This window comes from Impatiens glandulifera, chromosome 3 (assembly GCF_907164915.1).
Source record: "Impatiens glandulifera chromosome 3, dImpGla2.1, whole genome shotgun sequence".
Taxonomy (NCBI): Eukaryota; Viridiplantae; Streptophyta; class Magnoliopsida; order Ericales; family Balsaminaceae; genus Impatiens; species Impatiens glandulifera.
Window position 1 is genome coordinate 3,808,666 of NC_061864.1, and position 15,713 is coordinate 3,824,378.

Consider the following 15,713-nt stretch of genomic DNA (forward strand, 5'->3'; position numbering starts at 1 on the left):
AGCTACATCAACTGTTTCATCGTCTAATAATACCAATTAAGCTACTGTTTTTTCCCTAAGTTCCTAATTATTCGTCTCAGATTCAGATTCGATTCCTACTAAGAAAAAATAAGTCATAAGTTCACAGGTCATGTTAGTTACTATCGAAAATAAATCCGTATGAAAAAATTAAAGTGGCTTACAAATTTTAATTAGGGTTTTGTTTGTAGCTGATTAGAATCTAAATCCAGCCTCTATGCCTGAAAATTGTACTTATAAGATCAAAATTGAATTTTAATTCATAAGTTTATATGAGACACATGGACCAATTAATGAAGTTCACAGGCATAATCTTTTTGAATGCTTGTCCTTGTTTGTTTAGAGTTTAAATCTGAGAGAACAAAAAGATTGGGAGTTTGCATATACCTATTTTTAGGAGACTGTGTATAATGGTAAATAGTACTATGCACTAATATTTATTTTGTGTCCGCTAGTGTATATTGAATTCTTAGATTTAGTTTTATGTGTACTTTTATAAATTTAAATAGTTACTATTCATAATTAAAATTTAATGGATGGTGAAAAATTCATGGTGGCTTTGTAAGTGAAAGTGAAGGGTTTACCTTCTTACAATAAAAATAACAAAAGAGACAAAATTAATCAACCATGACTAAATTTCAAATCGAGTCACTCTCCAAGAAGTCTCGATCATATGTCCTTGAGTAAATTTTCGCACGCCCCACTCCATAAAAAGAAACGTTTGAATTGAATCTGAGAGTATCCAATGAAAGAATTTATGAATGTGTACTATGTCTCCTAAATGAATTAAATAAATGAGTGGGGATTAATTAGTACAAAATATATATAGAACAAATCAATTAATAATTAATAAGAAATTGAACAATATAAGATAGAGAGAGTCATTTATTTATACTTTGTAACTGTAAGGCATTTTGATTGTGAATCATTGTCCTTTCTTCAACTATTAAAGTTTCCACCAGATTGCATAAAAGAGTGGGTGGTGGGGGCGCATTTCTTTCATCAAATTATGATATTTCTCTCCTTTTAATAATTTCACTCTTTCCCAATCTTATTTTACATTTTTTCTATTAATTCTTTTTTAATTTTATCTTAAAGAGTCATGCTAAATAAATTCGAACGCATAGAAATGAATATTTGTTACAATTAATTGAAATATGGGTGCACAGAAACGAATATTTTGTTCATTTAATTGAAATATGGTTCAATATCTCTATCGAAGGTCGGTACTCCCAACTCCAATTTTCTTGGCTCACTTGACATTTGAAGAAATTTACTAGCTTTTTTATTGTTTCTTGCGGTCACATCTTTTTGCGATGTTTTATATGAATGTTGTATTGTTAACTTATGATAGCTTATCTAGTTCTTAATGTAAACTAGAGCTGGACAATGGGTTGGATAAATACGAACCGACACGATATTTGTATGGAACGACACAATATTATCTCACCCGGATCTTGGGTTGACACAATACAAGCACGATACAACACGATCACAACACAATTATGAGTTTATACGATCGTAACACGATTACAAGTCGACACAGACATAATGAGTATAGACACGACACAAATATAAGCACGACACGAGCACGGATATACACACACGAAACGACATAAACACAATTAGTCACATGACTTAAGTAACTCACATTAACATTCTCTAAACCTATTACATTTTTATTCAATTAATAAATTATTTAATTTTATAAATATAATAATTATAATTAAAATTAAAAATACTAAAATACAATAAAAAATATTAATTTAAATAATATAAATTAAAATATAAATAAAATAAATAAATTATATGAATAGAAATGTGAGTCTATTAATAATAATAATTTTAATTTTAATAATACAATAATATATATTTATAATTGAATTAATTGTTACCCACTTTTCTCACTTTCTTTCCCATTTTCTTATTTAAACTACCCACTTTTACATTAACATTATAAAATTATTATCAAATTATTACGTCTCTTTAAGTCTCCTATTAACTAATCACATATTTAATTGTTTATCATCAAATTATTTTAAAAAATTTTAAATCACTTCAAAATTTTAAATTTTAATAAAAAAAACTTTACCTAACAAAAAATATTATAAAATAAAAAGATTAAAATATTATTATTAATTAAATAAATATATAATAAATAATTTATAAAATTAATATTAATTAAAAAAATGCAATAGAAATTTATTTTAACCTAAAAAATTTAAAACTACTTTTAATTATATTAAATAAAAAATTAATAATATATAAATTATAATAATTTTTTCATAAAATAATATCCACTACTTGTAATAATAATTTATTAATGATTGTATATCACTAAATATTTAAAAACAAAATCTTAAATCACTCTAAAATTTTTTAAAAATTTTAAAGTTAATAAAATATTTTTAAAAAGATATTTATTTTATAATAAAAAAATCTCCATTACTTTTAATTATTTATAATAATAAATATCATATAACTAATTAAATAATTAGGTATAAATTCTTATATAATATTTAAAAATTATAAAATTTCACATTTATCATATTTAACTAACTTAATATATATTTTAAATAAATTAATAACTTTATAACAACAAATTTAACTAATTTTATTCGAATAATTATTTTATGTTTTAAAACACATTTTAAATAATTTACATTCAAATTATTAGTTATGAAACTATAGGTTAAAATTTATATTTACACATTTTACATATTAAATAAATTTAATACATTTAACTTATTAAATTAATTTGAATTTTCTAAATTAAAATAAATTAATAAATTAATAATCATATTTTATTATTTTTACTAACAATATAATTTAATATATATAAATAAATAAACAATTAAATGAGTTTGTCAAGACATGATTATGTTGACACGATGACAAAATTTAGTCACGATGACAAAATCTAGTCAGAATAACACGAAACACGAATTTAAACACCAGTTAGTATGACACAAATAAACTCGTAGATACGAATAACACGACACGAAAGAGTCTGTGAATCATAATATTTTGAGTGGGTAAAGACACAATACGACACGGATAAGATTGAGACACAACACAACACGATTAAGAGTCTAACACAATTTGTCCGAGTCGAATACGAACGTTTATGCACGATATCCGCTCTAGTCGGTAATATCCTTTTAATATTCTTTTGGTGGAACAAATTAGAAGTTGATTCATTCATGCTTTTTTATGCAAGTTGTTGTGTAAAAACATTTATTTTTCTTGGTGGGTGAAAGAGATTTTGATTGATCAACAACAATTGATATTCCGTAGAGATTCTGTCTTAGTGTGAGAGTGGTTGACATGACAGATTATTACTTGAAAAAAAAAATTCTTTCAATCTTCATTTCATTGTCTGGAAAGAAACATCATCTTGGTTAATATTTAAAATTTTATTGTTTTGGCTTGTTTGTTTGATTGTGGGTTACTGAGTTTGTAAAAAATAAATAGAGAAATTGAATGATAGGTGATAATTTTGAAAATATAATGATTATTTTTGATAAAAAAAAAACTTAAAGGGTATTAATATATATAAATAAAATTTAAAATAGAGAGTAATTTAATATTTTGAGTAATGAATTGAGTGACATAATTAATAAAAAGAGTGAAATGATGTTTAATTTGTATAGAGTTTTTTAAAAAATTCGTACTGAACAAGGCTTTAATGTTATAAAATAACTATAAATAAATATATAGTATTTTTTTAAAAAAAAAAAATTATATGATTAAATAAAGCTATTTGAAATTTTAAATATAAATAACTCAAATCGGACGAGAACTTTGGAGTTTATTTTTTCTACCTTTTCTTTATTTCCTCAATAAATAATAACTTTTATCATTTTTTTTAAAAGGGTTTTATATTATAAAGATTTTTGAAAATTTTACAAAAGAAAAAAGGTGAATAAATCCAACAAACAAAACACAAACTAATGATGTCTGAAACTGTCAAGAAGATGCAAATATTTGCCCACATAATGGAACGTCCCTGTTGACATCATCTAGAGCTAGCATTGAGAACACATCTTTTCATAACTCTCCTTGTTGTATTAATGTTGAACAATCTAAAAATAAAATAGATAAAGCTACTTAGTCCATCAAATTATAATCGGGAGTATGATTTAGAAGATCTTTCTAATGGTGGTGTTCTTTCTCGATCAATTCATGATTTACAAAAGTTCAGAATTATAGCTGGACATGACCCAATCAAGAGTAGGTCTTCTTTGAGATTTAAAAAAAAACTTGGTAAAGACTTAAAATATATAATAAAAATAAATAATTAAAAATAGTGAATATTTTAGTATTTTTGTTATTGAGTTGATGTGATGAATAAAAGAATAACGAAATAACGTTTTTTATTTTGATTATTCAAATAATATAAACCGAACAAAAACCCATAAATAAATTTTTTTATTTTTTATTTTCATTGTTTCAAATCTTTTATTTTTTAAATTAATAGGGTGTCAAAAATATATTTTATCTTATTCATATTAAATTTAAATTATATTAATTTGTAATATTGATTAATATACATTAAATTTGAATTTGAATTTGATTGAATATGGTTTGGATAATCTAACTTAATTTTTTTATATAATTGTTTTAAGTATTTGTTTTACTTTATTTTATTTTGTTAATTAATATTTAATATATATTTATATAAATCACTTCCTTATAAAAAAAAATTATAGTTATCGAATAATAAAAACATTATTGCTTAATGATGGGAAAGAAATAAAAAATATATATATATTTTTTTAAAAAAAAACTAATTGCCTAAATGTTAAATATATATATATATATATATATTGTGATAAAATGAATAAAAAATATTAAAATTATATTTTATTTGAATATTTAAAAATTCTTAATGCAATTCATATTTAATCCTCAATTTCAGATTGAATTAAATTTCAGATGAATCCATCCGTTTAATATAGGCCTACAAATCAGTCTTACCAATTGCATAATTCTTATATGAATGATGTCGTAATTTACAGATTCTTCCCAATGATCCTACAATCTGATCGGAGTTCAATCAATAGAAATTATCCTCGTAACTCATAAATGTTGGTTTGGTTATAGATGTATTTATTATTTTAGAGTTTTTTTCCTTTTATTTGAACATTAATTATTATTTTTTTGTGTAAGCGGTTGAATTATAATTATTTTAATAATGTTTTTGAATATATTCTTAAGTTTTTTTTGTTTTTTCTTTGACATAAATTTATTTATGCAATTTTTAGAGAAAATATTTTGAAATACATATAATTATATTATATAGAAAACATATATTCAAACTTTAAGATTAAATTACCAAATTTATTTAAAATACATATAATTATATTATATAGAAAACATATTTTTTTTTTATTAATTTATTTTATCATCATTAAAATCTCTCTATATTATTATTATTGTTATTATTATAATTGCAGTCTTTCCCTTATTAAAACAAACAGTATGTTGAGGCATCTCCCTTCTGGTTTTTTTGGTGATGACAAGTTATTACTAAAATCAATGGCACATGACCAAAGGTTTTATTTATTTATTATTACTGGAAAGTGAATTTGACTGTTCTTTTGTAAATGAAGGTTGTCAAGGTAAAAATTAAATGTAGTTTTCACTTTTATTATTATTATTATTATTATTAGGAATATTATTATTATTATTATTAGGAAAAAAAACACACTTTAGAAGTCAGCATCTATTTTTACTATTACTCCGTATAGTTCAGGATGTACTAATAAAAAGTTATTTAAATAGATGTATTATCAAAAATAAACTTATTTAACTTCGGTGAGTAAACAAAATTAATTTTTATTTTTTAATTTATTTATTTATTAATTAAATATTAATTTTTTTCTCCTTATTTTTCATTAATTTATAAATTTTTTATTTTTATCGTTTTCATAATAGAGAATTTATTAATTAATAAAAAGAATAAAAGAAAAAATATTTTCATATTTTAATTAATAAATATATGAATTAAAATATAAAAATTAACTTTAGTTTACACTTAGGTTAGATGAGCCTATTTTTTAATAATAATATATTTAAATAATATTTTATTAATACATAGTCTAAGTGAGAGTAGAACTTACATAGATATGTCTAAGTAAATTTTTATTTATTAAAATCACAAAGATTATAAAATCCATTTTGAAGTTAGGTTTTAACTGAATATTCATTTATACTTTTCCAAGAATCTCATTTTCCAAACCAATCATGTAGGAAAAAGAAAACTACAAACATGACACGTGCAGTTAAAAAAACAGTAATTTGGAGAGGGAGAAGCTAGTAATAATAATATTAATGAAAATACTTAATAAGAATATAGTTTTGCATATGTTTTGTTTAAAATTTAGTTTGTTGTAATCTACCGACTACACCAGCTGTTAGATTGTACGATTTCACCATTTTCGTCTTCATCCCCACATCACATGTCCATTCTCTCTCTCTCTTCTGTAATTAAAGAATGATGATATATGGAGATTCCAAAGCTGTGGAGATCCACACAATTTAATAATTTACTGTACCTATTAAATTAAATTAAATATATTTTCTTCTTCCTCCTCCTCCTATAAATCCATCTCATTCTTCTCCCATTACCTCTTCCCCCTCTCCCTCCTCCCTTGGTTTTAATTTCTCAGATCCTTAATTAATTAATGATAAACTACGTACCATTTTCATGTCTCCGGTTCTAAGTGAAATCCTTCGTTCTGGTTTTATGATCAATTCTTCACTCCGGCGCAGGACCCATCTTGTTCAATCTTTCTCCGTCGTCTTCCTTTACTGGTTCTATGTTTTCTCATGATCAACTCCTCTTTCCTTCCTTCACCGTTTAATTACTTATTTAATTATTTACTTAACCGCCCCCACCCCCACCCCTTTCTTCTTCTTCATTAATATTGTAAATCTATCAAATATCTACTAGATTAATTATTAATTAATTAATTAATTAATTAGTACCCTTTTAAATTAAATATGGCGTCTTCAAGCGGGAACTCATCATTGTTATCGTCTCCGATTCATCAACAACACTCTGGCTCGGATGAGAGGAAGAGGAAGAGAATGCAATCGAACCGGGAATCAGCTCGGCGATCCCGCGTCAGGAAACAGAAGCATTTAGACGATCTCATGGCTAAGGTGAACCAGCTCCGGCGAGAAAACAGTCAGATCCTCACCGCCATTACCCTCACCACTCAACATTTCCTCAAAGTAGAGGCAGACAACTCGATCCTACACGCTCAGATGACCGAGTTGACTCACCAACTCCATTCACTCAACGACATTCTCACCTACATGAACAACACCGGAACCAACACCGCCGCCTCCGCCGTCCTCCAAGGAGATGATTTTGTCACTACCACCGCCTCCGCCGCTAATGCGTTGTTGAACGTGGATCCGTGGAATATGATGTATTTCAATCAACCCATAATGGTCTCTCAAGATCTGTTTCAACATTGATGATCACTCTTTCTTTTTCACAAAAGGGTATTATTGTCTTTTCTTATAATTAATTAAGATAGTTATTATTATTAATAAGATCATTATTGTTATTTTCTAGTGTTTTAGATATAATAATTAAGAAATATTATGCTTTGGCTATGATTGATATATAAAGATCACATATTGAGGGGTTATATTGGTAATTTAAGTCCATGGAAAGGTTGTTAAAGTGGGACATGACTTTCATTTTTTGTTTTAAGTTATTGATAGATAGCTATGAGCCTATGATTAAATCAAGTATTTATATTAACAAAGACTATTATAAGGATGATTTCAATAATAGTGATATAACTAATATTTACTTAATTTTTTAATATGAATAAGTGAAAATGGTGAAGAATTACATGAAAAAATAATTTATATTTATTATAATACTATACTTTAATTCCATAATTAATATATTGTAAATAAATTCAATTTTTAACACTTGCATAATTTTATATTATATGATGATTTATTGGGGAAAAAAAGTATCACACGAGGGCCCTTAATTAAGGTGTCCTTGGTTGAATTTCTTAAGCTTTAATTAATTCACTTACTTCTCTGTTCAATGAAGTAAATTAAGGGTTTGACCTAATTTTCACTTATTTTATATTGAAGTAGACTTTATGTCTAATCTTATTTTACTGTTATAAAGAAAATATAAATAAAAGGTTCAAATCTTATACTTTTATTACCATAAAAAAAAGTCATAAGTTTTTTTTTTTGTTAAAGTATTCAAACAATTCTATGTGCACCACTAATAAATTATCTAGGATGTTTCACAACAGTACTAGAATAGAGGGCGGGCGGGTTGACGTGTTTTGATTGTTGACGGGTTTTCAAAATAAACTTTTGTGAATCATATATGGTCAGTGTTTAGCGACATTTAAATCAAATTTTGCAACGCTTATTTTAGCGACAATATGATACAGTTCCAACTCATTTGATATGTAATTTTCAACTTTAGGATTTGCTCACTGCCATTTCTTAAGGAAATTTGTCTCCTCATTTTTTGCTAATTTTTTTCTCTAGACTTTTCGTCAACTTTTTCGACTCGTTTTATGTTTTTCGGTTGTCAACTTTGCAATGGATTTACAACTGGGACTTATGTTATATTGAATAATTATCTAATAAAATGTAACACAATTAGTACTAAATTGTAATATCTTTAAACTATTACAATATTTGTCTAAGTCTATATATATGTAAAGACTTAAGTCTGTTGCCTTTAATACTTTATTAAAACTATAGCGACAAACATTAATTCGTCGGAAACGATTGCAGTTAAAATTTATGTAGATGTTACCATGTCTTTTTTTATTGTTATTTCTGACAAAGGTTATTTTGAGTGCTGGATTCAAAGGACAGATCGGAACATCTATAATAAATATATTGCTCTCTGTTTTGCAAGTTGGATTCCATGTACTGTTAATTGGATTCATGAGATGTGTAATGAACCTAAAAAAATGCTAATTTTAAAACGCACTGAAAGATGAACGAACAAAAAAACCACAAATAACCAAAACCTACTAGAATGAGAACATATAAAGAAATGCAAAAGTCTTATAATTAATAGACAACTAAACCAGCTCTATAATCACTTTTTCATCACATCTAATTAATATATTTTTTTCCTGAATTTTACATATTTTGTTTTCTTATCACCCACAATGGTTCTATTTTTTTTTTTTTTTATCTAAGAGAAATTATATTGAAACTGTTAATGAGTGATTAAAAAGTAATATTAAGATATCTGAGACAAATTAAACTAGCTGAAAGTTCAAGGTAATGCTAATTACATGCATTTTTTTTCAATTTGAAGAAACTTATAGTTTTTGTTTTTATGTTAATAAGAAACAGATGAATCACTTTTTAAAGAAAAATAATAAACTCAACGAAATATTGAATGAAAGTAAGTCCACGAATCAACGTGACATGACACGTGGGTAGGAGAGAGAAAAATTTCAAAATGTCCCGAAACGGTAATTTCGAATCCCGAAACGGTAATTTTTTTTCCTTCCCGAAATGACCGTTTCTGGACCCAAAATGAGTAGTTTCGGGACCCAAAATGAGTAGTTTCGGGACCTGAAACGACCATTTCGGGAAAAAAATCTTTCCGAAATGAGTGGTTTCGTGACTCGAACTGAGTGGTTTCAGGACCCGAAATGAGTTGTTTCGATACCCGAAACGGTCATTTCAGGAAAAAAAAATTCTTCCCGAAATGGGCGCTTTTAGGACGTGGAGACACCTGGCAGGCAACGTCGGATTCGTGGATCTGCTTTCGTTGAATCTTTCGTTGAGTATATCCATCCTCATTTTTAAATATGTTTCTAACAAGATTGCTAGTGAGGGTATTGTCTGAGTCAATCGTCGGCCGTTGAAAAAATCGGTTGGATTAATTAAGCCGATGGCTATACCTCATTTGTTTCGATGATGTTTGGGCCGCTTTTGTAATATAGGCTTAAACAACTCCAAAAAAAAAACAAAAAAAAAAAAGAAATGCTAAAAACATGATATCATCCAAATATGTTGTTATGTATGCAAGTTGTTTTGAAACGTGCAATTCTCCATCATCTCTATCTATCTTTCTCCTCTCCACTTGCAGTCCCTCCCACGCACTAGCTAGCTAGCTAGTTATCTTTTCTTTTGTTCAATAACTTGCATTTCATCTTTTTAACACAACTTGGTTTTCAATCCATAAATGGAGAAACGAATCATATATATGCTAGTTGATTAAGTTCATGTGTTTCCTAATTTGAGCAATATTATTCCCCCACCTTAATTAATTTACCCTAGATAGCTAGCTTGAGTACATGATCAACGTACTTGAATTAAATGATTAATTAACTCGCTTTTCATCTACTACTAATTAAATATCTAACTAATTAATTAACCCGTATGGCTTTATATATATGTTTAACATTATATATATATATATATATATATATATATAGGCCACCATGTACAAAAGGAAAATGGAACAAATACAAAGAACATGAATAGATAGAAGTACAATTTCCACTAACTTGGTCACACACATCACTTGTTTGTTTCTGATCGATCGATTCCAAGCTAATTTCATTAATTATTTCTACCTCTCTAATATATGGGTAAGTTTCCTTTGTGATCTATGAGTCAATATCCATTCAATCTTTGCGTTGTACGATACCCATTCAAGAGAAAACCCATTTGGCTCACCTGCTTTTCTGAGGTCCAGATTTCATTTTGTTTTTTTAGGCTTTCAAGTTGTGGTTCTAATCATTTCACTATATATATATATATATATATGTTGTGCAAAATTTATAGTAAAAAACCCTTTTTCTTCTTTGCTAATTAAGAAAATGAATGAAGTGGTTTATATATGTAACAAAAAGTGGATCGAGCAGCAAACATGTGGGGGTAATGAGATCCTCTGGCATGCCTTTCTATGTTTGTCATTTGATTTGATTCCTTATACAAACTCGAACAAAATAATACATGTCTTATTATTGTTATTTAATTAATTAATTAATTACTCACCAAAAAAGAAGAAAAATAAAGTTATGTGATGAGAGCATGTGCTTAACCATTCGCAACAACAATAATAATAATAATAATCTGAGATAGAAGGTCTGAAGAATATGATGATTGGTCATGATATATTATTTTGTAATAAATTATCAACTTTATATTTGATATTACTACTTACTAATCGGTCACACAATAATGGTTTGTAAAAGTTTACCATATATTTAAACAATATGATTGTATTTATAAGTAGAAATATGTTTTATTTTGTATAGAGAATCGACTTACAACATTAAATGACTGATAGAATTTTAACAAAGTTCAAATTATAACTTTAATTGAAATTAATTAAGAGTTTGTGTTTTTAGAATTTTAAATTAGTTTAAATAATTATTGTTATTGTATTTTTTAACTTATAATAAAATAATAGATTTAGTTCAATCCACACTAATAATGAAATTATTTCTGGAAAGAAGTGAATTTGTATAATTACCTCTCTAGAAATAAGCACGTTTAACTTTTGTGCAGAATTTTGATGTAAATTCAGTTTAAGATCGATTTATCTTGGTATATTTTTTTTTCTTTATTTTAAAATTTTAAGGAGTTAGTAAGAAGCAATTCATAGTATTCATTTTAAATTTAAAATGTCTTTAATAAGAATTGAATTTGAGATTTTTAAATTCTTAGATGGTATTAATTTTATTATTTAAATTACTCTAATAAGTTTTGTAAATTCTATTTATTTATTTATGCAAATAAAACAGAAGGGTGTGTAGTCCATGTTGCATTAGGCTAATTATCACATGTATTTGTTTACAATAAAATAATTTCAATTTATCCATTTTATTATGCAAGATAAATTGCACATGCACTTGTATTATTCATTCCTTATTATTTAAAGAGTTTTTAGAATTCCAAATATAAAGTCCCATCTTTTCTTTCATCTAATTACATAATTATTAATTATCTATTTTCACTCGTGAATAACGATTAATTCTACTTCCGACTGTTTGAAATAAATATTAAAAAGTGTTATAATAATAATATGAATGATACTATCATACGTCTATTAACATTAAAAATAAATAAGAAATTAGAAATTCGTCTTTTCTAGAATTATAGAAATAAATAATAAATTAATTGAAAAAAATTATACTGTAAACGCACATTTTGATATGGGACTAACGTAAATTAATTATTATTAAATTATATATTAAAATTATTATAAATGATTTTTTTTTTCAATTATACAATAGAGGATGTCTATGACTTACATGGAAACTATACAATTGCATCTGGCCTACTCTTTCTGAGTTCTAAATTTCTCATAATTTCCAAAATATAATATTATTTAATATTTAATTAATTAATTAATATATATTATAAATTAATAATATATATTTTTTCGATTCTATTAATATTTTTTATATAGTTAATATTATAATTATATATTTAATTTATTTAAGAGTAAGGATCTTGAGAACAAATTTATAGCATTAAAGAGTGATTATGACTTGCTGTAAATAAAATTTAGGTAAAAAAGAAATAATGAATAAATCAAATAAAATATGATTACAACAATTTGTTGAGATTATGTTTTGAAATAAAAAATTGTAAAAAAAAAAAGATTTCATTTATTTAAATTTCATCATTATCGTAGTAATTAGTTATCAGACATTTTCTATGTGCAATGACACCATATATTGAAATTGTTCCAAAGATGAATTAACATTCTCACTAATAAAAGAACAACTTAAAGTACTATATATTAATTATTGTAATTCATCTCTACCATTTAATAATAAAAAAAAGTAAATAAATTTTTGGGCCACAATTTTCTTTATTTGCTTGGACCTTTAATTCTCTGGGCCGGACCTGACTTCAGGTCATGGTTTACGTGTATTTTTGATGACCCAAATGTATTTATATGTTGAGGCTAACAATGAGAATTCTACCCACTATCCTCATTTAAATTAGATATTAATTTTATTATTTATTCATTATCATAACAATAATAAGTAACAAATAAAACTAAAATACATAATTAGAGAGACTTCTAAAACAAAAATGGACAAAATATAATTTGATAATATATGTTGAAAGCATTGAAGAAACAAAAAGATGCAAAATTGGGCTGAGGATACCTATTCTCTCTACCCATTAAAATGATACTTGGCCCATCATTCTATTTCTTTAAGAAAGACTATTTTTTTTAATTTTTATCATATAATAATTAAACATTATTTCATCACTATGTATTACAGTACTAAATTAATTAATTAAAATATATATTTAAAAAATAATTTTTTATAATTATATATTAATACTTTTAAATTTTTACACTAAAAAATCACTTAGTCAAACCAAAACAAGTTGTAAACCGAACAAAGAAAAATTATATGGATTATAATAAAAATAAAATAATTTATATACAAAATTAAACAACAAAAATATATTATAATATGTATAATAAGAGGAGTGATGGAAGGAGGGAATTTAGGAGAGAGAACCGGGAAGGGAATGATGCGTTACATATATCACACTGATTTAAAAAATGATAAAGAGTGAGAGAGAAGATAGTGAAATTTTGTTATTTTTTCGGCCAATTAGATTACGCTACATTATTTCCTCTAAAATTCTCTCTCCCACCTTCCTTTCACGAATCATTTCTTAATTTTAAATTTGATTTTTTAATAAAATATATATTATGAGAAAATATTAGTTTCCCAAATTACTATTTTTTTAACCTAAGTTAAAAGTCTGAATTTGTGATAAAACTTTAAAATTCAATTTTCTATAATTTGAATGGACAGTCTACATAGTTTAAATCCTTTTTATTTTTGCCAAATAAACTGAAATTGTGATCTAATCACTAAAAAAAATAATATATATATGTGTTGAAATAAATTAGTAAAATCAAAATTGAATCTAGAAGAATTAATTTTACGAATAAATCATAATTTTTACATTGTCTCAATTGAACCGGTTTGTTATCACATTTTGTAACCCATGTTATAATCCAAACAAAATTATAAAATTTATAATGTTTGACTTAAAAACTAGTCTAGATCATAATTTCTTTTATTAAAATGAAACAAAAATATTAGATTGTAGTTTTGATTATAAATAAATAAATTAACAACAAAATATATAAATAAATAAGTTAACTAAACAAAATATAAATATATATTTACAAATTACTTTAAGGTTAAAAGATGAATAATTGATAGTCTATTTTTAATTTTTTTACATTTTCATGTATCTTTAATGTATTTATATATACAATTATAAATATAATTCAACCATTTGTATAGATTTAATGGTTATAATTTTCATATAATACTTTTAAAAAATATTAAAATATCACAAAATTAAATTTTAAAGAAATTATAAATTTGTATATAAGAGAAAATTGATATAAAATTGTTGAAAAGAAAGTTAAAGGAACAATTTCAAAATATAACCAATTATTATGAGCATTATGAAATTTATATTATTGAATTTTTTTTTTTCATTTTCAATATTTCTTTTCAAAAGATATATAATTATAAAATTGTTCAAATAATTGCTTCAATGATATTTTATTTGATTTATTAATTCACCCTATTATTACTTTAAGCAAATATTATATAATATATATTTTAAAATATATAAATTTTTATATTTTATTTTTTATTAATTCATTTTCCCTCTTATTACTCTAAAATGTGTATAAATAAGTTAACTAACAAAATATTTAAATAAATAAATAAATTAACGGCAAACTATAAATATATATTTACAAATTACTCTTAAGGCTGAAAAATAATAATTAATAATCTATTTTTAAAACTTTAACGCTTCATATAGTTTTAATGTATTTATATACCAATTATAACTGGGAAATTTAATCAATGACCCTCAAAAGGGACTTAAATGATAAAAGTGTCGGCGCATAAATTAAATAGTGGTGACCCTATTTTTTTTAATGACAATTATACCATTTCGCGTAACGCAACTTCAGTTGCGTCACGCAACTGAAACCCTATAAAATTATATATATTTTTTTTTTCATTTTTGATTCATTTTCTCTCTCATCTAATGGCGGAGAAGATTTTCTCTTCTTTTCATCAGCGAAGAACACATCGAAGAGGCACCATTCCACTATATTCAATGTCGTAGAGCGACGAAGTCGTTGGCGAACTGCGACTCCAATGGCGAACTATGACGGCGGAAGATAAAATTTCCACTATACTCGTTTATATTTTGTATTTATTTCGTTTATAGATGACTGTTTCTGTTTATTTCGTTTATAGAATGACATTGATTCGCCCTAATTCGTTGAATGCAGGTTGGTTGGTTGATTCGTATATGACTGTTGATGGGCTCTCAGGTTGGTTGCGTCACGCTGGCACGTGTCAAAATTCATTTCATATTTCTTGGGTTTTATAAAACTCAAATAATCCTCGACGACTCTTACTGCTCTCTCTTTCTTTCGCACTTGCCTCGACGACTCTTCCTGCTTGTCTTCGTCTTCTCGTAGATTGATCGCCTTCATCAGTAATCAGGTTAGTGTTAGTTTTGTTGGTTTTTGTTTTAGAGTTTAACTTTGTTACGTCTTTTACGTCTTCCGAATGGTTTAGGGTTTATGTTAGGGTTTAGAGTTGCGTCTTACAAATGGTTCATGGTTTATG

At 25.3% G+C, this 15,713-nt stretch overlaps 1 protein-coding gene across 1 annotated transcript; it reads left to right on the forward strand.

Moving 5' to 3' along the window:
* The first annotated feature begins 6,641 nt into the window (after window positions 1–6,641).
* LOC124932297 (bZIP transcription factor 11-like) lies at window positions 6,642–7,764 on the forward strand. The gene has a single exon (XM_047472915.1). It carries the CDS (start codon window positions 7,027–7,029, stop codon window positions 7,507–7,509), a length of 483 nt encoding a protein of 160 aa, XP_047328871.1. The 5' UTR covers window positions 6,642–7,026; the 3' UTR covers window positions 7,510–7,764.
* Window positions 7,765–15,713: the final 7,949 nt, after the last annotated feature.